At 42.4% G+C, this 22,608-nt stretch overlaps 1 protein-coding gene across 1 annotated transcript; it reads left to right on the top strand.

Annotated features, from left to right (window-relative positions):
- Positions 1-20,237: 20,237 nt before the first annotated feature.
- On the top strand, positions 20,238-22,443 carry LOC110518152 (GTPase IMAP family member 9-like). The gene is made up of 2 exons (XM_036953868.2): positions 20,238-20,358; positions 21,190-22,443. Exons 1-2 carry the CDS (start codon positions 20,334-20,336, stop codon positions 22,281-22,283), a joined length of 1,119 nt encoding a protein of 372 aa, XP_036809763.2. The 5' UTR covers positions 20,238-20,333; the 3' UTR covers positions 22,284-22,443.
- Positions 22,444-22,608: the final 165 nt, after the last annotated feature.

Raw genomic sequence — 22,608 nt, 5'->3', positions numbered from 1 at the left:
TATACAGGTTACATAAAGTAGACTATACAGGTTACATAATGTAGACTATACAGGTTACATAAAGTAGACTATACAGGTTACATAATGTAGACTATACAGGTTACATAAAGTAGACTATACAAGTCACATAAAGTAGAATATACAGGTTACATAATGTAGACTAGACAGGTTACATAAAGTAGACTATACAGGTTACATAATGTAGACTATACAGGTTACATAATGTAGACTATACAGGTTACATAAAGTAGACTATACAGGCTACATAATGTAGACTAGACAGGTTACATAAAGTAGACTATACAGGTTACATAATGTAGACTATACAGGTTACATAAAGTAGACTATACAGGTTACATAAAGTGGACTATACAGGTTACATAAAGTAGACTATACAGGTTACATAAAGTGGACTATACAGGTTACATAAAGTAGACTATACAGGTTACATAAAGTGGACTATACAGGTTACATAAAGTAGACTATACAGGTTACATAAAGTAGACTATACAAGTCACATAAAGTAGACTATAGAGGTTACATAAAGTAGACTATACAGGTTACATAAAGTAGACTATACAGGTTACATAATGTAGACTATACAGGTTACATAATGTAGACTATACAGGTTACATAAAGTAGACTATACAGGTTACATAAAGTGGACTATACAGGTTACATAAAGTAGACTATACAGGTTACATAAAGTAGACTATACAGGCTACATAAAGTAGACTATACAGGTTACATAAAGTAGACTATACAAGTCACATAAAGTAGACTATACAGGTTACATAATGTAGACTATACAGGTTACATAATGTAGACTATACAGGTTACATAAAGTAGACTATACAGGTTACATAAAGTAGACTATACAGGTTACATAATGTAGACTATACAGGTTACATAAAGTAGACTATACAGGTTACATAAAGTAGACTATACAGGTTAAATAAAGTAGACTATACAGGTTACATAATGTAGACTATACAGGTTACATAATGTAGACTATACAGGTTACATAAAGTAGACTATACAAGTCACATAAAGTAGACTATACAGGTTACATAAAGTAGACTATACAGGTTACATAAAGTAGACTAGACAGGTTACATAAAGTAGACTATACAGGTTACATAAAGTAGACTATACAGGTTACATAAAGTAGACTATACAGGTTACATAATGTAGACTATACAGGTTACATAAAGTAGACTATACAGGTTACATAAAGTAGACTAGACAGGTTACATAAAGTAGACTATACAGGTTACATAAAGTAGACTATACAGGTTACATAAAGTAGACTAGACAGGTTACATAAAGTAGACTATAGAGGTTACATAAAGTAGAATATACAGGTTACATAATGTAGACTATACAGGTTACATAAAGTAGACTATACAGGTTACATAAAGTAGACTATACAGGTTACATAAAGTAGACTATACAGGTTACATAAAGTAGACTATACAGGTTACATAAAGTAGACTATACAGGTTACATAAAGTAGACTATAGAGGTTACATAAAGTAGACTATACAGGTTACATAAAGTAGACTATACAGGTTACATAAAGTAGACTATACAAGTCACATAAAGTAGACTATACAGGTTACATAAAGTAGACTATACAGGTTACATAAAGTAGACTATACAGGTGACATAAAGTAGACTATACAGGTTACATAAAGTAGACTAGACAGGTTACATAAAGTAGAATATACAGGTTACATAATGTAGACTATACAGGTTACATAAAGTAGACTATACAGGTTACATAATGTAGACTATACAGGTTACATAAAGTAGACTATACAGGTTACATAAAGTAGAATATACAGGTTACATAATGTAGACTATACAGGTTACATAAAGTAGACTATACAGGTTACATAAAGTAGACTATACAGGTTACATAAAGTAGACTATACAGGTTACATAATGTAGACTATACAGGTTACATAAAGTAGACTATACAGGTTACATAAAGTAGAATATACAGGTTACATAATGTAGACTATACAGGTTACATAAAGTAGACTATACAGGTTACATAAAGTAGACTATACAGGTTACATAAAGTAGACTATACAGGTTACATAAAGTAGACTATACAGGTTACATAAAGTAGACTATACAGGTTACATAAAGTAGACTATACAGGTTACATAAAGTAGCATATACAGGTTACATAATGTAGACTATACAGGTTACATAGAGTAGACCATACAGGTTACATAAAGTAGACTATACAGGTTACATAATGTAGACTATACAGGCTACATAAAGTAGACTATAGATGTTACATAAAGTAGACTATACAGGCTACATAAAGTAGACTATACAGGTTACATAAAGTAGACTATACAGGTTACATAAAGTAGACTATACAGGTTACATAAAGTAGACTATACAGGTTACATAATGTAGACTATACAGGCTACATAAAGTAGACTATAGATGTTACATAAAGTAGACTATACAGGCTACATAAAGTAGACTATAGATGTTACATAAAGTAGACTATACAGGTTACATAAAGTAGACTATACAGGTTACATAAAGTAGACTATACAGGTTACATAAAGTAGACTATACAGGTTACATAATGTAGACTATACAGGCTACATAAAGTAGACTATAGATGTTACATAAAGTAGACTATACAGGTTACATAAAGTAGACTATACAGGTTACATAAAGTAGACTATACAGGTTACATAAAGTAGACTATACAGGCTACATAAAGTAGACTATAGATGTTACATAAAGTAGACTATACAGGTTACATAAAGTAGACTATACAGGTTACATAAAGTAGACTATACAGGTTACATAAAGTAGACTATACAGGTTACATAAAGTAGACTATACAGGCTACATAAAGTAGACTATACAGGTTACATAAAGTAGACTATACAGGTTACATAAAGTAGACTATACAGGTTATTTACCAGGATTTGGAGTGTAGATGAGTAGATCTGTCAGGTGTGTTAGACAGTAGAGGGGTGTCACTACATTCCTCAGTGTTTGTTTATACTGTAAGGTTATGGTGTCTGTCAGGAACGCCACACCAGACACACCCTTACGTATTCTCTTGGCAGTTAGTCACGTTGTAAAATCTATGTCCTTGGTGACTCAAAGCAGAATGAGAAAAAAACAACACAGTTATTGGCGGCTTGAAAAAATGAATGTGTTGCGTAAGTTGTTTTCAAAGTCAGCTGAATGCACCTTTAAGTTCATTGAACCGTGGTTATGTGAGTGTGAATTTACGTTGTACTGGGTTTACACCCCTCCCCTAATTGGAGTAATTTAATGGACAACAACACTTAGGCTTTTACTTACAACACTTAGGTTTCAGCTTATACATACTATATACATACACAGTGTATTTGACAATCTTGTTATTTTTAGTCCCACCCTTCAGCTCCTCTCAACCCTCCCATCTGTCTCTGAACATCATCCAGCTTTGATTTCTATTTGCGTATATTTTTCAACTGTGCATTGATGTTTCACAAAAGTTCTGAAGATTTCTATTCCCATAGTTTTTACAGATTGTAAATGAAAGACAAATGTTTAGATTTACTGAAAGCCTTAGTTTCCTGGTGGTTATGAGGAGGGTGTGGTACTGAAACCATTGTTGTGTTCCAGGTGGCAAAGAGACAAAAGTAATTCACCCAATGTTTGTTTAGGTATGTGTGGGTCTTTTAACAACCGTATCTAAAAAAAAATATGTGACTTTATAGTTGGAGAGAACATTCCTTTAAACGCGTCCTGCTACAAGCAGGTCACAAGTTGTTGAACTATCACCTTCCTCACTTTCCCCTCCTTGTTATTATCTCTCCTATCACCTTTCCTGTCCCTCCTATCACCCTTCCTGTCCCTCCGATCACCCTTCCTGCCCCTACTATCACGCCTCCTGTCTCTCCTATCATCCCTCCTGTCTCTTTTATAACCCTTCCTGCCCCTCCTATCACCCTTCCTGTCCCTCCGATCAACCTTCCTGCCCCTACTATCACCCCTCCTGTCCCTCCTATCACATTTCCTGTCTCTCCTATCATCCCTCTTGTCCCTCCTATCACCCTTACTGTCCTTTTGACATACATTTTTCAATTGTGCTGTGATGTTTCACAAAAGTTCCGAACCAAAAGTCATACACCCAATGTTTGTTTAGGTATGTGTTGGTCTAACAATGTCGGTTATACATCTTGTTGACATTCATCCACGGACATCTCGACTTGCATTACACACCCTCACTATAGAAACATTATCTAAAACAAATCATGTGACATAGTTAGAGAGAACATTCCTTTAAATGCGTCCTGCTACAAGCAGGAAACAAGTTGTGGGAGAACCTGAAACACTTTACGAATTGTATCACCTTCCTCACTTTCCCTCCTTGTTATTATCTCTCACTATCACACCTCTAGTCCCTCTTATCACCATTCCTGTCCCTCCTATCACCATTCCTGTCCCTCCTATCACCCCTCTAGTCCCTCCTATCACCATTCCTGTTCCTGCTATCATCCCTCTAGTCCCTCCTATCACCATTCCTGTCCCTCCTATCACCCCTCCTGTTCCACCTATCTTCCCTCCTGTCTCTCCTATCACCCGTCCTGTTCCTCCTATAACCCCTCCTGTTCTAGCTATCTTCACTCCTGTCCCTCCTATAACCCCTCCTGTTCTAGCTATCTTCACTCCTGTCTCTCCTATAACCCCTCCTGTTCTAGCTATCTTCACTCCTTTCTCTCCTATAACCCCTCCTGTTCTAGCTATCTTTACTCCTGTCTCTCCTATCACCCTTCCTGTCCCTCCTATCACCCCTCCTGTTCTAGCTATCTTCACTCATGTCTCTCCTATCACCCCCCCTGTCCCTCCTATCACCCGTCCTGTCCCTCCTATCACCCTTCCTGTCCCTCCTATAACCCCTCTAGTCCCTCCTATCACCCTTCCTGTCCCTCCAATCACCCTTCCTGTCCCTCCAATCATCCTTACTGTCCCTACTATCACCCCTCCTGTCCCTCCTATCACCCCTCTTGTCTCTCCCATCACCCCTCTTGTCCATTTGACATACATTTTTCAACTGTGCTTTGATGATTCACAAAAGTTAAGAACCAAAAGTCATATACCCATTGTTTGTTTAGGTATGTGTGGGTCTTTTAACAACATTGGTTATTCATCTTGTTGACATTTATCCACGGACATCTCAACTTGCATTACACACCCTCACTAAAGAAACATTATCTAAACAAATCATGTGACATAGTTAGAGAGAACATTCCCTTAAACGCGTCCTGCTACAAGCAGGAAACAAGTTGTGGGAGAACCTTCAAACACTTTACGAATTGTATCACCTTCATCACTTTTCCTCCTTGTTGTTATCTCTGCTATCACCCCTCTTGTCTCTCCTATCACCCCTCTTGTCTCTCCTAACACCCGTCTTGTCTCTCCTATCACCCCTGTAGTCCCTCCTATCACCCCTGTAGTCCCTCCTATCACCATTCCTGTCCCTTCTATCACCCCTCTTGTCCCTCCCATCACCCCTCTTGTCCCTCCCATCACCCCTCTTGTCCCTCCCATCACCCCTCCTGTCTCTGTTATCATCAATGCCATGGTTAAACCTTCCTGATTTGGGTGTTTCATTTGTCAGTAATGATTTATTAAGTCACACATTGTAGTATTTAATTTGTAATAGACAGTCTACCACTCCTCTGTTTTAAGGGCATATTTCTCTGACTTAGTCTGTCTCCTGTCCCTCCTTTCACCATGGGAACACCTTCCTGAAAACAATACAACTATGCTTTGCTTATTAAACCTGTTCTGCCTGTTCATGTCCAAAGAGATTAGAATGTTCCAATGTGCAAAACAGGTGAAAAAGTCACACATGCATCATCCAGGGTTGACATGACCACATTTCTGGTTGGTCCATAACTTTTTTCCTGCTTGTAACAGGGTGTGTTTTTTCTTTCTTGTTTCTGGTAGATGAGCTCGAATATTGCAGGTAGATTGTGGCTTCCATCAATGTAATTGTCTGCTAGATTACAAATCTCCCATGTATTTTTTTGTAAATATGTATAATGTACAGTGCCTTGCGAAAGTATTCGGCCCCCTTGAACTTTGCGACCTTTTGCCACATTTCAGGCTTCAAACATAAAGATATAAAACTGTATTTTTTTGTGAAGAATCAACAACAAGTGGGACACAATCATGAAGTGGAACGACATTTATTGGATATTTCAAACTTTTTTAACAAATCAAAAACTGAAAAATTGGGCGTGCAAAATTATGTAGCAAAAGGTCGCAAAGTTCAAGGGGGCCGAATACTTTCGCAAGGCACTGTATTTATCAACTGTGCTGTGATGTTTCACAAAAGTTCCGAACCAAAAGTCATACACCCAATGTTTATTTAGGTATATGTGGGTCTTTTAACAACACCGGTCATGCATCTTGTTGACATTCATCCAAGGACATCTCAACTTGCATTACAAATCCTCAACAACAACAAAAAATCCTGTGACTTGTACTTGGAGAGATCATTCCTTTAAACGCATCCTGATACAAACAGGAAACAAGTTGTGGATGAACCAGAAACATTTTAAGAAGTGCATCACCTTCCTCACTTTCCCCTCCTCTCATCTCTCCCATCCTTGTTATTGTCTCACAAATCCCTCCTGTCTCTCCTATCACCCCTCTTGTGTCTCTATGACCCCACTTGTCTCTCTATCACCCCTTCTGGCTCCCCTATCTCCCCTCCTCTCCCTCATATCACCCCTCATGTACATCCTATCTCCTCTCCTGTCCCTCCTATCACCAATACTGTCTCTCCTATCACCCCTCCTGTCCCTTCTATCACCCTTCCTGTCCCTCCTATCAATCGTCCTATCACCCCTCCTGTCCATCCTATCACCCTTCCTGTCCCTCCTATCACTCCTCCTGTCCCCCCTCCTGTCACTCATCATCCCACCTGTCCCTGCCATAGTTAAACTTTCCTGATTTGGTTGTTTCATTTGTCAGTAATGATTTATTAAGTCACACATTGTAGTATTTAATTTGTAATAGACAGTCTACCTCTTCTCTACTTTAAGGCCAAATATCTCTGACAGAGAGCAGTGAATATTTGCCCGTAGTCTGCCTCCTGTCCCTCCTTTCACCATGGGAACACCTTCCTGAAAACAATACAACTATGCTTTGCTTATTAAACCTGTTCTGCCTGTTCATGTCCAAAAAGATTGTAATGTTCCAATGTGCCAAACAGGTGAAAAGGTCACACATGCATCATCCAGGGTTGACATGACCACATTTCTGGTTGGTCCATAACTTTTTTCCTGCTTGTAACAGGGTGTGTTTTTTCTTTCTTGTTTCTGGTAGATGAGCTCGAATATTGCAGGTAGATTGTGGCTTCCATCAATGTAATTGTCTGCTAGATTACAAATCCCCCATATATATTATATTTTGTCTTTGATATTTTCCCCTGACCCTTCCACCCCTCCCCTAATTGGAGTAATTTAATGGACAACAACACTTAGGCTTCTACTTACAACACTTAGGTTTCAGCTTATACATACTATATACATATATTTGACAATCTTGTTATTTTTAGTCCCACCCTTCAGCTCCTCTCAACCCTCCCTTCTGTCTCTGAACATCATCCAGCTTTGATTTCTATTTGCGTATATTTTTCAACTGTGCTGTGATTTTTCATAGATTGCAAATGAAAGATACATGTTTAGATTAAGTTAAAGTCTTAGTTTCATGGTGGTTATGAGGAGGGTGTGGTACTGAAACCATTGTTGTGTTCCAGGTGGCTGTCACGAATCCCGCCGAAGATGGGGCCTCTTCCTGTTCGGGCTGCGCTCGGCGGTCGTCGTCGCCGGCCTATTAGCTGCCATTGATTCCCTTTCCTTTTGTTTCTGTTTATTGGGTTTAATTGGGTACACCTGTTTTGAGTTAGTGTTCCTTTGTAGGGAGAAGATCAGTTTCTACCTTATCGATTCACCTGGGTTTCCAGTGGTGTTGGTGGTTCCCTGGCTGGCTATTCACAATCCCCTCATTTCCTGGAAACAGGGGGCTCTTCAGGGGTGGTCAGACGAGTGTTTGGGTAGGTGTATAGGAGTTTCCATCGGTGCCACGACGGTGGAGAGTCCAGACCAGGTTTCCACTGTGCGCATTCCCCCAGAATATGCCGATTTGGCTATTGCTTTTAGTAAGAAGAAAGTGACCAAATTACCACCCCATCGACGGTGGGATTGCGTGATAAACCTCCAGGAGAACGCTGCACTTCCCCGGAGTCACGTGTACCCACTGTCACAGGAGGAGACGTTGGCTATGGAGACATATGTCACGGAATCTCTGAGACAGGGGTACATTCAGCCCTCATGTCACCCGTCTCTTCAAGTTACTTTTTTGTGAAGAAAAAGGAGGGAGGTCTGCATCTGTGCATTGATTATCGAGGTCTAAATTCTGTCACAGTGGGATTTAGTTATTCGCTACCTCTCATCTCTACAGCGGTGGAATCAGTCCACGGAGCACGTTTTTGTACAAAACTGGACCTCAGGAGCGCGTATAATCTGGTGCGTATTCGGGGAGGAGACGAATGGAAAACAGCGTTTAGTACCACATCAGGCCACTATGAGTACCTCGTCATGCCGTATGGGTTGAAAAATGCTCCAGCCGTCTTCCAATCCTTTGTAGATGAGATTCTCAGGGACTTGCACGGGAAGGGTGTGATAGTCTATATTGATGACATCTTGATTTATTCTGCCACACGCGCCGCGCATGTCTCCCTGGTGCGCAAGGTACTTGGGCGACTGCTGGAGCATGACCTATACGTCAAGGCTGAGAAATGTGTGTTCTCCAAACCAGCCGTTTCCTTCCTGGGTTAACACATTTACAGCTCGGGGGTGGTGATGGAGTGTGACCGCGTTAACGCCGTGCGTAATTGGCCGACTCCGACCACGGTAAAGGAGGTGCAGCGGTTTTTAGGGTTTGCCAATTACTACCGGAGGTTTATCCAGGGTTTTGGCCAAGTAGCGGCGCCCATTACCTCACTGCTGAAGGGGGGGCCGGTGCGTCTGCGGTGGTCGGCAGAGGCTGATGGAGCCTTCAACCAGTTGAAGGCGCTGTTCACTGAAGCTCCCATGTTGGCGCATCCGGACCCTTCGTTAGCATTCATAGTGGAGGTGGATGCGTCCGAGGCTGGGGTTGGAGCCGTGCTGTCTCAGCGCTCGGGCACGCCACGAAGCTCCGTCCCTGCGCTTTCTTTTCTAAGAAGCTGGGTCTGACTCAAATTATGTCAATTAGCCTATCAGAAGCTTCTAAAGCCATGACATCCTTTTCTGGAATTATCCAAGCTGCAATCCCGTTAACGGGATCGATATGACAACAACCAGTGAAAGTACAAGGCGCCAAATTCAAAAGAACAGAAATGTCATAATTCAAATTCCTCAATAATACATGTATTTTATATCGTTTTCAAGGTAGTCTTGTTGTTAATCCCACCACAGTGTCCGATTTCAAATAGGATTTACGGGGAAACCACCGTAAATGATTATGTTAGGTCACCAACAACTCAGAGAAATACACAGCCAATTTTTCCAGCCAAAGAGAGAGAGAAAAAAAGCACAAATAGAGATACAATTATTCACTAACCTTTGATAATCTTCATCAGATGACACTCATAGGACTTCATGTTACACAATACATGTATGTTGTGTTTGATAAAGTTCGTATTTATATCAAAACATCTGAGTTTACATTGGCGCGTTACATTCACTAGTTCCAGAAACATCCAGTGATTTTGTATAGCCACATCGATTCAACAGAGATACTCATCATAAATGTAGAATAATACAAGTTATACACATGGAATTATAGATATACCTCTCCTCAATGCAACCGCTGTGTCAGATTTAAAAAAAACTTTATGGAAAAAGAAATCCATGAAATAATCTGAGACGGCGCTCAGAAAAATAGTCGCATAGCTGCCATGTTGGAGTCAACTATAACCATAAATTACATGCTAAATATTCCCTTACCTTTGATGATCTGTTGCGGTGCGTGAATGAGGACCCAAAAGCGACTTAACGTAAACAGAGCTTCTTTAATAGCAAAACAAACGTAGGCTCAGATGGACCGGCAGATTCCGACAGGACAGGACAAGGTTGCAGCAAACATGACGGTAGTCTGGTTCAGGCATGAACAACACAAACAAGAATCCGACAAAGACAGGAGCAGAAACAGAGATAGATATAGGGACCTAATCAGAGGGAAAAAGGGAACAGGTGGGAAAAGGGGTGAATGAGGTAGTCAGAGAAGACAAGGAACAGCTGGGGGAAAGAGGGACAGAAACGGTAACCTAGTACGACCAGCAGAGGGAGACAGGGTGAAAGGAAAGGACAGAAACAAGACACAACATGACAATACATGACAGTACCCCCCCACTCACCGAGCGCCTCCTGGCGCACTCGAGGAGGAAACCTGGCGGCAACGGAGGAAATCCTCGATCAGCGCACGGTCCAGCACGTCCCGAGAGGGAACCCAACTCCTCTCCTCAGGACCGTACCCCTCCCAACCTACGAGGTACTGGTGACCACGGCCCCGAGGACGCATGTCCAAAATCCTACGGACCCTGTAGATGGGTGCGCCCTCGACAAGGATGGGGGGGGGGGGGGAAGACGAGCGGGGGCGCGAAGAACGGGCTTGATACAGGAGACATGGAAGACCGGGTGGACGCGACGAAGGTATCGCGGAAGAAGAAGTCGAACTGCGACAGGATTAATGACCCGAGAAATACGGAACGGACCAATGAACCGCGGGGTCAACTTGCGAGAAGCCGTCTTAAGGGGAAGGTTCTGAGTGGAGAGCCAAACTCTCTGACCGCGACAATATCTAGGACTCTTAGTTCTACGCTTATTAGCAGCCCTCACAGTCTGCGTCCTATAACGGCAAAGTGCAGACCTGACCCTCTTCCAGGTGCGCTCGCAACGTTGGACAAAAGCCTGAGCGGAGGGGACGCTGGACTCGGCGAACTGAGATGAGAACAGCGGAGGCTGGTACCCGAGGCTACTCTGAAAAGGAGATAGCCCGGTCGCAGACGAAGGAAGCGAGTTGTGGGCGTATTCTGCCCAGGGAAGCTGTTCTGACCAAGACGCAGGGTTGCGAAAAGAAAGACTGCGTAAGATGCGACCAATAGTCTGATTGGCCCGTTCTGCTTGACCGTTAGACTGGGGGTGAAAGCCGGAAGAGAGACTGACGGAAGCCCCAATCAAACGGCAAAACTCCCTCCAAAATTGAGACGTGAATTGCGGACCTCTGTCCGAAACGACGTCTGACGGAAGGCCATGAATTCTGAAAACATTCTCGATGATGATTTGTGCCGTCTCTTTAGCAGAAGGAAGCTTAGCAAGGGGAATGAAATGAGCCGCCTTAGAGAACCTATCGACAACCGTAAGAATAACAGTCTTCCCCGCTGACGAAGGCAGTCCGGTGACAAAATCTAAGGCGATGTGAGACCACGGTCGAGAGGGAATGGGAAGCGGCCTGAGACGGCCGGCAGGAGGGGAGTTACCGGACTTAGTCTGCGCGCAGACCGAACAAGCAGCCACGAAACGACGCGTGTCATGCTCCCGGGTGGGCCACCAAAAACGCTGGCGAATGGAAGCAAGCGTACCCCGAACGCCAGGGTGGCCGGCTAACTTGGCAGAGTGAGCCCACTGAAGAACGGCCAGACGAGTAGGAACGGGAACGAAAAGAAGGTTCCTAGGACAAGCGCGCGGCGACGGAGTGTGAGTGAGCGCTTGCTTTACCTGCCTCTCAATTCCCCAGACAGTCAACCCGACAACACGCCCCTCAGGGAGAATCCCCTCGGGGTCAGTGGAGGCTACTGAAGAACTGAAGAGACGAGATAAAGCATCAGGCTTGGTGTTCTTAGAGCCCGGACGATAAGAAATCACAAACTCGAAACGAGCGAAAAACAGCGCCCAACGCGCCTGACGCGCATTAAGTTGTTTGGCAGAACGGATGTACTCAAGGTTCCTATGGTCAGTCCAAACGACAAAAGGAACGGTCGCCCCCTCCAACCACTGTCGCCATTCGCCTAGGGCTAACCGGATGGCGAGCAGTTCGCGGTTTCCCACATCATAGTTACGTTCCGACGGCGACAGGCGATGAGAAAAATACGCGCATGGGTGGACCTTGTCGTCAGAGAGGGAGCGCTGAGAAAGAATGGCTCCCACGCCCACCTCTGACGCGTCAACCTCGACAACGAACTGTCTAGAGACGTCAGGTGTAACAAGGATAGGAGCGGATGTAAAACGATTCTTGAGGAGATCAAAAGCTCCCTGGGCGGAAACGGACCACTTAAAGCACGTCTTGACAGAAGTAAGGGCTGTGAGAGGAGCTGCCACCTGACCGAAATTACGGATGAAACGACGATAGAAGTTCGCGAAGCCGAGAAAGCGCTGCAGCTCGACGCGTGACTTAGGGGCGGGCCAATCAATGACAGCTTGGACCTTAGCGGGATCCATCTTAATGCCTTCAGCGGAAATAACAGAACCGAGAAATGTGACGGAGGAGGCATGAAAAGTGCACTTCTCAGCCTTCACAAAAAGACAATTCTCTAAAAGGCGCTGGAGGACACGTCGAACGTGCTGAACATGAATCTGGAGTGACGGTGAAAAAATCAGGATATCGTCAAGGTAAACGAAAACAAAGATGTTCAGCATGTCTCTCAGGACATCATTGACTAATGCCTGAAAGACAGCTGGAGCGTTAGCGAGGCCGAAAGGAAGAACCCGGTATTCAAAGTGCCCTAACGGAGTGTTAAACGCCGTCTTCCACTCGTCCCCCTCCCTGATGCGCACGAGATGGTAAGCGTTACGAAGGTCCAACTTAGTGAAAAACCTGGCTCCCTGCAGGATCTCGAAGGCTGAAGACATAAGAGGAAGCGGATAACGATTCTTCACTGTTATGTCATTCAGCCCTCGATAATCTATGCAGGGGCGCAGGGACCCGTCCTTCTTCTTAACAAAAAAAAACCCCTCTCCGGCGGGAGAGGAGGAGGGGACTATGGTACCGGCGGCAAGAGCTACAGACAAATAATCTTCGAGAGCCTTACGTTCGGGAGCCGACAGAGAGTATAGTCTACCCCGGGGGGGAGTGGTTCCCGGAAGGAGATCAATACTACAATCATACGACCGGTGTGGGGGAAGAGAGGTGGCCCTGGACCGACTGAACACCGTGCGCAGATCGTGATATTCCTCCGGCACCCCTGTCAAATCACCAGGCTCCTCCTGTGAAGAAGAGACAGAGGAAACAGGAGGGATAGCAGACATTAAACATTTCACATGACAAGAGACGTTCCAGGAGAGGATAGAATTACTAGACCAATTAATGAAAGGATTATGACAAACTAGCCAGGGATGGCCCAAAACAACAGGTGTAAAAGGTGAACGAAAAATTAAAAAAGAAATGGTTTCGCTATGATTACCAGAAACAGTGAGGGTTAAAGGTAGCGTCTCACGCTGAATCCTGGGGAGAGGACTACCATCCAGGGCGAACAAGGCCGTGGACTCCCTTAACTGTCTGAGAGGAATGTCATGTTCCCGAGCCCAGGTCTCGTCCATAAAACAGCCCTCCGCCCCAGAGTCTATTAAGGCACTGCAGGAAGCTGACGAACCGGTCCAGCGTAGATGGACCGACAAGGTAGTGCAGGATCTTGAAGGAGAGACAGGAGTAGTAGCGCTCACCAGTAGCCCTCCGCTTACTGATGAGCTCTGGCTTTTACTGGACATGAAGTGACAAAATGACCAGCAGAACCGCAATAGAGACAGAGGCGGTTGGTGATTCTCCGTTCCCTCTCCTTAGTCGAGATGCGGATACCTCCCAGCTGCATAGGCTCAGCACCCGAGCCGGCAGAGGAAGATGGTAGTGATGCGGAGAGGGGGGCAACGGAGAACGCGAGCTCCTTTCCACGAGCTCGGTGACGAAGATCAACCCGTCGCTCAATGCGAATAGCGAGTTCAATCAAGGAATCCACGCTGGAAGGAACCTCCCGGGAGAGAATCTCATCCTTAACCTCTGCGCGGAGACCCTCCAGAAAACGAGCGAGCAAAGCCGGCTCGTTCCAGCCACTGGAGGCAGCAAGAGTGCGAAACTCAATAGAGTAGTCTGTTATGGATCGATTACCTTGACATAGGGAAGACAGGGCCCTGGAAGCCTCCTCCCCAAAAACAGATCGATCAAAAACCCGTATCATCTCCTCCTTAAAGTCCTGATACTGGTTAGTACACTCAGCCCTTGCCTCCCAGATTGCCGTGCCCCACTCACGAGCCCGTCCAGTAAGGAGAGATATGACGTAGGCGACACGAGCAGTGCTCCTGGAGTAAGTGTTGGGCTGGAGAGAAAACACAATATCACACTGGGTGAGGAACGAGCGGCATTCAGTGGGCTCCCCAGAGTAACACGGCGGGTTATTGATTCTGGGCTCCGGAGATTCGAAAGCCCTGGAAGTGGCCGGTGGATCGAGGCGGAGATGGTGAACCTGTTCTGTGAGGTTGGAGACTTGGGTGGCCAGGGTCTCAACGGCATGTCGAGCAGCAGACAATTCCTGCTCGTGTCTGCCTAGCATCGCTCCCTGGATCTCGACGGCTGAGTGGAGAGGATCCGAAGTCGCTGGGTCCATTCTTGGTCGGATTCTTCTGTTGCGGTGCGTGAATGAGGACCCAAAAGCGACTTAACGTAAACAGAGCTTCTTTAATAGCAAAACAAACGTAGGCTCAGATGGACCGGCAGATTCCGACAGGACAGGACAAGGTTGCAGCAAACATGACGGTAGTCTGGTTCAGGCATGAACAACACAAACAAGAATCCGACAAAGACAGGAGCAGAAACAGAGATAGATATAGGGACCTAATCAGAGGGAAAAAGGGGACAGGTGGGAAAAGGGGTGAATGAGGTAGTCAGAGAAGACAAGGAACAGCTGGGGGAAAGAGGGACAGAAACGGTAACCTAGTACGACCAGCAGAGGGAGACAGGGTGAAAGGAAAGGACAGAAACAAGACACAACATGACAATACATGACAGATCTTCATCAGAAAGTCTCCCAGGAATTCCAGGTCCACAATAAATGCTTGATTTGTTCGATAATGTCCATTATTTATGTCCAATTAGCTACTTTTGTTAGCACGTTTGGTACACCTATCCAAACGCTGGAGCTGGTCGACAGTTTCTTCGGACAAAAACTTTAAAAAGTTATATTACATGTCGAAGAAACATTTCAAACTAACTACAGAATCAATCATTAGGATGTTTTTAACATATAGCTTCAGTAAAGTTCCAACCGGAGAATTCCTTTGTGTCTAGAGTAGGAACGGAATGCAGGAAGATATCATGTGCTTTGCGCGTGACTTGGAACTGGCTCTCTGCCAGTAGTCTGATGCATTCCATTCGTATTCAGCCCCACATCACAGCAGAAGCCTCATTCAAATTTCTATAGATGGTTGACATCTAGTGGAAGCCCTAGGAAGTAAATCTTCATTCATATCTAACAGGGATTTCAAAAGGGAAGGGTTTGAAAATATACCAGACTCAGATTTCTCACTTCCTGTTTGGATTCCTTCTCAGGTTTTTGCCTGCCATATGAGTTCTGTTGTACTCACAGACATCATTCAAACAGTTTCAGAAACTTCAGAGTGTTTTCTATCCAATACTAATAATAATATGCATATATTAGCAAATGAGACTGAGGAGCAGGCCGTTTACTCTGGGCACCTCTGGGCACCTTTCATCCAAGCTACTCAATAGTGCCCCTGCAGCCATAAGAAGTTAAAGGCACAGTCAATTTAGTGTATGTAAACTTCTGACCCATTGGAATTGTAATACAGTGAATTAAGTAAAATAATCTGTCTGTAAACAATTGTTGAAAATTACTTGTGTCATGCGCAAAGTAGATGTCCTAACCGACTTGCCAAAACTATAGTTTCTTAACAAGGAAAATATGAGTGGTTGAAAAACAAGTTTTAATGACTCCAACCAAAGTGTATGTAAACTTCCCACTTCAACTGTATCTTCTCTTTTGATGTTCTTTCATCTCTCTATGGCTTCTAAACACTATTATGATGTTTCAAATCCTGTCTAATGCAGAATTAGAGTATCTTCTTCTAGAGTATTTTAATGTTTAACATTGGTTTATGTATCTGATCATTTACCAGTTTAACCCATTTTGGCATTAACCCATATTGGCATTGTTGAGCATAGAGCTCAACCCAACAGTGACTACAGGTTTTACAGCAAGCATTGTATGACGCTGATTTTGACTCTACCATTAAAATTCAAAGATGTGGGAATGAGTCGTCTCATTATGGAAAGTCATTTTACCTGACGGTTTTGATATCTGCTCATCATGATCCATTTGACCTACACCTCATGGCACATGAGGGTTAGGTTATGGTTATAGTTTAGATCAGGGTGAGGTAGGGGTTATGGTTAGGGTTTCGAGCCGGGACATCCTTAGGATCCCAGATAGAACTGAACGAGATTAAAAGAATAGCAGTGACCGGACTTTCAATGAGTTCAATCACTACATTTTCACTATCTTTGGTTGTCCTCATGAACAAAGTTGGATTTCTCCTTACATTTTTGGGGTAATATTAAATGAACAAATCATTGAAACAACTTGCATTCATTTGTATTAAGTGTACATATCCCCAGGAAGTAGTTAGGTGATGTGGGTGCTGCATTTTTCTCTTTTATTATTTTCAAGGGGTGTGCTGAATTTTTTTTTTTTGCCAACACTACAGACATCTTATCTGTCCGCTAATACGCCACTATTAAAGGCCCAGTGCACTACTTTTGCGGAGAGAAAAAATAAATATTCCGATTTTTTTTCATGGGATGCTGCACCCTACTTCCCGCGGCTATGTAAGCATATATTTTTTTGTTGGTCAAATTCACTACAGAATTATTTTTACAGTGTGTCTGTGTGGTTGAGTTGTAAAATTCCAATGGAAAGTACCATATTTCTGCCCCAGAAGACGAGGGTTCAATTCCCGCTTTCTTCATTAACTCCTTCTCTGTCTCCTCCTCTTTCTAATATGTCTAAATAAAACATTGAAAACATTCTGCAAAAATATTCTCCATATGACCTTATCATCAATCAATATTTAAGCTATATACATTTGCATTTTTAAAACATTTGAGAGACACAGTCTGCAAAAAAAATGTTTTGTTCTATTGCTCTATCACTCTTAAAAACACCAATACTCAGATTCAAGAACCACTTTGGTTGTTTCAAAGTATTTATATTCTGTTTTAAAACACTTTCTGTGTATCATAACACTTACATCAGGGTTTATATTCAAACACTCTCCAATCACCAGATCTCAGGTTAGGTACACTACTTTCATGGTTTCATGGAGTCTTTCTTGAGGTTTTGAAGAACTGATAGCATGGTTGTGGTCACTTCCATTCAATTCCAGTCCATTCAGAAAGTCAACCAAATTCCAATTCCACATTTTCCCAATTGAAAAGCATTGAAGAGAATTGGAATTGGATGTGTACTTCCAGAATTGACTGGAATGGACATGGAATTGACCCCAACCCTGACTGATAGAGAATAAGAGAGTGAAATGTGGCCTTGCCTTCCCTATCAGCCTGGAAAAGGGCCTAAATATATTTTAACCCTGTGAGACTTAGCGTTGTAATATTACAATGTGACCTACATTGGATCCTGTACAGTGGTGTAAAGTACTTAAGTAAAAATCCTTGAAAGTACTACTTAAGTCGTTGTTTGGGGTATCTGTACTTTACTTTACTATGTATATTTTTCACTACTTTACATTTTTTACTTTACTACATTCCTAAAGAAAATCTATACTTTTTTCTCCATCCATTTTCCCTGACACCCAAAAGTACTCTTTGAATGCTTAGCAGGACAGGAAAATGGTCTAATTCACACACTTATCAAGAGAACATTCCTGGTCAACCCTACTGCCTCTGATCTGGAGGACTCACTAAATAGAGAACATTCCCGGTCAACCCTACTGCCTCTGATCTGGAGGACTCACTAAATACAGAACATTCCTGGTCATCACTACTGCCTCTGATCTGGAGGACTCACTAAATACAGAACATTCCTGGTCATCACTACTGCCTCTGATCTGGAGGACTCACTAAATAGAGAACATTCCTGGTCATCATTACTGCCTCTGATCTGGCGGATTAAACACATGTTTCGTTTGCAAATGATGTTAGAATGTTGGAGCACTTTTAGACTTTTACTCAAGTAGGATTTTACTGGGTGGCTTTCACTTTTACTGGAGTCATTTTCTATTAAGGAATCTTTACTTTTACAATTGGATACTATTTCCTCCACTGATCCTGTACAAGTCTTAAGCGAAATGATCATGTCAAACACTAAACAGTGAATCTACTTAGACCCAGATGTATCTCTCAGTAGTCATTTTGTTGTGTGCCATTGATGATTATTGCGGCATCAATGCCCTTGCTGATGGAAGGAGGTTTTCACTCAAAATCTCACGATACATGGACCTAGTCATTCTTTCCTTTACACGGATCAGTCTTTCTGGTCCCTTTGCAGAAAAACAGCCCAAACGCATGATGTTTCCACCCCCATGCTTCACAGTAGGTATGGTGTTCTTTGGATGCAACTCAGCATTCTTTGTCCTCCAAACACAACGAGTTGAGTTTTTACCAAAATGTTATATTTTGGTTTCATCTGACCATATAAAATTCACCCAATCTTCTTCTGGATCATCCAAATGCTCTCTAGCAAACTTCAGACGGGCCTGGACATGTACTGGCTTAAGCAGGGGAACACGTCTGGCACTGCAGGATTTGAGTCCCTGGCGGCATAGTGTGTTACTGATGGTAAGCTTTGTTACTTTGGTCCCAGCTCTCTGCAGGTCATTCACTAGGTCCCCCCGTGTGGTTCTGGTATTTTTGCTCACCGTTCTTGTGATCATTTTGACCCCACGGGGTGAGATCTTGCGTGGAGCCCCAGATCAAGGGAGATTATCAGTGGTCTTGTATGTCTCCTAATAATTGCTCCCACAGTTTTTTTCTTCAAACCAGCCTGCTTACTTATTGCAGATTCAGTCTTCCCAGCCAGGTGCAGGTCTACAATTTTGTTTCTGGTGTCCTTTGACAGCTCTTTGGTCTTGGCCATAGTGGAGTTTGGAGTGTGACTGTTTGAGGTTGTGGACAGGTGTCTTTTATACTGATAGCAAGTTCAAACAGGTACCATTAATATAGGTAACGTTGTGGAGGACAGAGGAGCCTCTTAAAGAACAAGTTACAGGTCTGTGAGAGCCAGAAATCTTGCTTGTTTGTAGGTGACCAAATACTTATTTTCCACCATAATTTGCAAATAAATTAATTAAAAATCCTACAATGTGATTTTCTGGATTTTTCTTCTCATTTTGTCTGCCATAGTTGAAGTGTACCTATGATGAAAATTACAGGCCTCTCTCATCTTTTTAAGTGGGAAAACTTGCACAATTGGTGGCTGACTAAATACTTTTTTTGCCCCACTGTAGTTAAGCCTACTAATCTTCTATGTTGTTATTTTTTGCTTTGTGCTTTGCATTTTGAAGTACATGCAAATTGCTTTACAAATAAAGGTGTTATTATTAGTATTGTCATTCAAACTATTATTATTTACAAGTGGGGCTTCAATACCCAACCTATAGGCTAATGCAAATGAGGTCACTTGAGGTGTGACCTGTTGAGCAACAATATGTGAAAATAAAGCCGGGTAGACACTACAAGTTTTTTAGGACGATCTACAGGCTCCTGATCAGCTCCAGGAGCATTTTCCCAAATCTTTAGATCAAACCCAGAGTAAAACATAATGCCACAGTCTCGTAAAGTGTAAGCACATAACCGATTTGCGGATGATGGCTCCCATAGGCTCCCGGGCACTCTACGGGCACATACGGCATCCCGAAAATGTTCAAACATGTTGAATATATTCGGCCTCAATTAGTAGTCAACACATAGTAGTCCAAACATACTGCCGATTACTAGTGCATTACGATTTGACTTGACTGAATAGTTCAATATTAGACCAGTCAAAACATTTGTATTGTATTACAGCCATAACTAGTGGGAAAGGATTTCAGTAAATGTATGAAAGCTAAGAGAAAGCCTGTGGGTGTGTCAGGGGGTGGGCACCTGACAGATCCTGTATAAAACAAGTGAGCAGACCCACTCTCACACTGTATATCTTTAGTATCCTTATAGAAGCATAGAAACTACTTCTGTTACTACTCTCACACAGTGCTTGAGACAGACAGATCTTCACTGCAAACATGAACAGCAAAGTTTCTCAGTCTGGTGAGTAGCCTTTAGGTTATAAAGATGGGAACTCAAGCCAATAGTATTGATTCCTTTTTTGATGTGCTTTTTCCTTTGATCTTCATGTGCTCTAGAAATATAATGATGCATAGCAGTGGGGAGCATTATTTTATATTACTCCCCTTTTATTTTTTTGTCAAGTTGACACAAAATGTTAACATTATTAGTTACATTATAATGTACAAGTCAGTGGAGTAATTCATTTTGTTTTTATTCTTGTATGCGCTTATTGTATATGACTGTTTTAGAGCACTACCTTCTCTATCTTTCCTTCTCTTTCTCACTTGCTGTAATGATTCTAAAAAAGGAACACATGGATTATACATTTATGTTTGTACGGTGGCCTTTGTTTATATATTGAAACCAAGAGATTGCTTGGTATTTGATGGGAGTCAATTTAGCAAAAAAATTATAATTGCATAAAAACAGTTTAGCACATACAGATGTAGGATCTTAATTTGATAAATATTTTGTTGCTGAAGGTTTTCCTGCACAGCAGCAAATGCAAAATTGTAGTGGATTTGCATTTTAAGTACTCTAAAGTTTCTAATGTCCACTTTGAAAGTCCAGACTTGATTTTCCCTAATCCATATAATAATTCACATTTCCTACTGCTGCAGGATTATTTTCCTGCTGTAGCAAACAGGCTAAAATTAAGATCCTGCATCTGTAGAGGCAATGCTCACAGATTGTTTTGTGCAGACCATGAAGAAACAAATTGTTTTTGCCATTACTCAAAATGTGCTAACAAGCAGTACATGAAGTCTAGACCTCTTAAAAAAGTTAACAAGTGTTCTTGTTATCCAACAGGAATCCAACTGCATACACAAAATGAGGAGATCCGCATTGTTCTGGCCGGGAAGACAGGAGCTGGGAAAAGTGTTGCAGGAAACATCATTCTAGGGGAAAAAGCTTTCCCATCAAAAATCTCCTCTATTTCTCAGACAAAAAACTGTCACAAGAGAAGAGGGAAGGTGGGTGAGCAAAGTGTAGCTGTTATTGACACCCCAGGTTTGTTTGATACTTCATTGTCCAATGAAGAGTCACTGAAAAAGATTGCTGAATGCATCTCTTTCTCTGCACCTGGTCCCCATGTGTTCCTGGTTGTGATCAAGCTGGGAAGATTCACTGAAGAGGAACAGAAAACTGTGGAGATGATTAAGACATTATTTGGGGATGAAGCATCCAAATACACCATGGTTCTCTTCACACATGGAGACTTTCTTCATGGTGATGATGATGATGATGATGATGTAACAATTGCACAGTTCCTGCTTGGAAATCCACATCTGGATAGTGTTATTTCCCAATGCAATGGGAGATATCATGTCTTCAACAAGAAAGATAAGAATCGCTCCCAGGTCACTGAGCTGCTTGAGAAGATCAAGACGATGGTGAAGATGAATGGAGGAAGCCACTACACCACTGATATGTTCCAGGAGGCTGAGAGAGCGATTGAAGAGGAGAAGAACAGGATCCTGAGAGAGAATGAAGAGAAGATACGCAGAGAGGAGGAGAAACTGAAGAAAGAAAAAATGATCCAAGAGGCTCGGGAAAAAGAGCTTAAAGAGAAGAATGAGAGGATCCTGAGAGAGAACGAAGAGCAGAAACGCAGACAGAATGAACTGAAGCAAGATACACAAGAGGCTCAGGAGAAAGCTATTAAAGAGGAGAAGAAGAGAATCCAGAGAGAGAAGGAAGAGCAGAGACTCAGGGAGGAGGAACTGGAGAAACTGAAACTGGAAAACGAGGCTAAAGATAAAGAAATAAAGGAGCTGAGGGAAAAACATGAAAGGGAGGCAAGAGAGAGAGCTGAAGGAAGAAATGGCTTTCTATATAGTTTTATTAAAAAAGCTGCTGAAGTGTGGAAAACAGCAGTAAAAGATAGGTGCAGTACACAATGAAAATCTGAAACAATGCTGTTCAAGAGTCCTGAGCTTAGTCACATTGAATGCATTCATATACAGTGTACACTGTTGCCATTCTACTGTTATAGCCTGTAACTATAGCATTGACTTCTATAGATGTATATTCTATAGCTTACATAAAGATTTATGACATTTATCCTGGCTCTGCTGTGTCTGTGATTTGTTTCCATTTATGTCAATAGTAAACATTATGTAATGACAATTTAAGACAAATACTAGACAACATTGAATGTAATCTATTGTTTCATTGATATTCAGTGAGGATATTTTCTTAAAATAACACAAATAATCATCATGACAG

Source organism: Oncorhynchus mykiss, chromosome 10, assembly GCF_057628025.1.
Source record: "Oncorhynchus mykiss isolate SJ-2025 chromosome 10, ASM5762802v1, whole genome shotgun sequence".
In the NCBI taxonomy this organism is placed as follows: domain Eukaryota; kingdom Metazoa; phylum Chordata; class Actinopteri; order Salmoniformes; family Salmonidae; genus Oncorhynchus; species Oncorhynchus mykiss.
Note: the sequence above shows the minus strand (reverse complement) of the source record. Positions and strands in the feature narration are given on the sequence as shown.

What these genes read in the sequence shown, in the direction of transcription:
- LOC110518152 (XM_036953868.2), top strand. Translation starts at nt 20,334, where the DNA reads ATGAACAGCAAAGTTTCTCAGTCTG. An exon ending in CAGCAAAGTTTCTCAGTCTG is followed by an intron (nt 20,359 to 21,189) that starts GTGAGTAGCCTT and finishes GTTATCCAACAG; the next exon opens with GAATCCAACTGCATACACAA.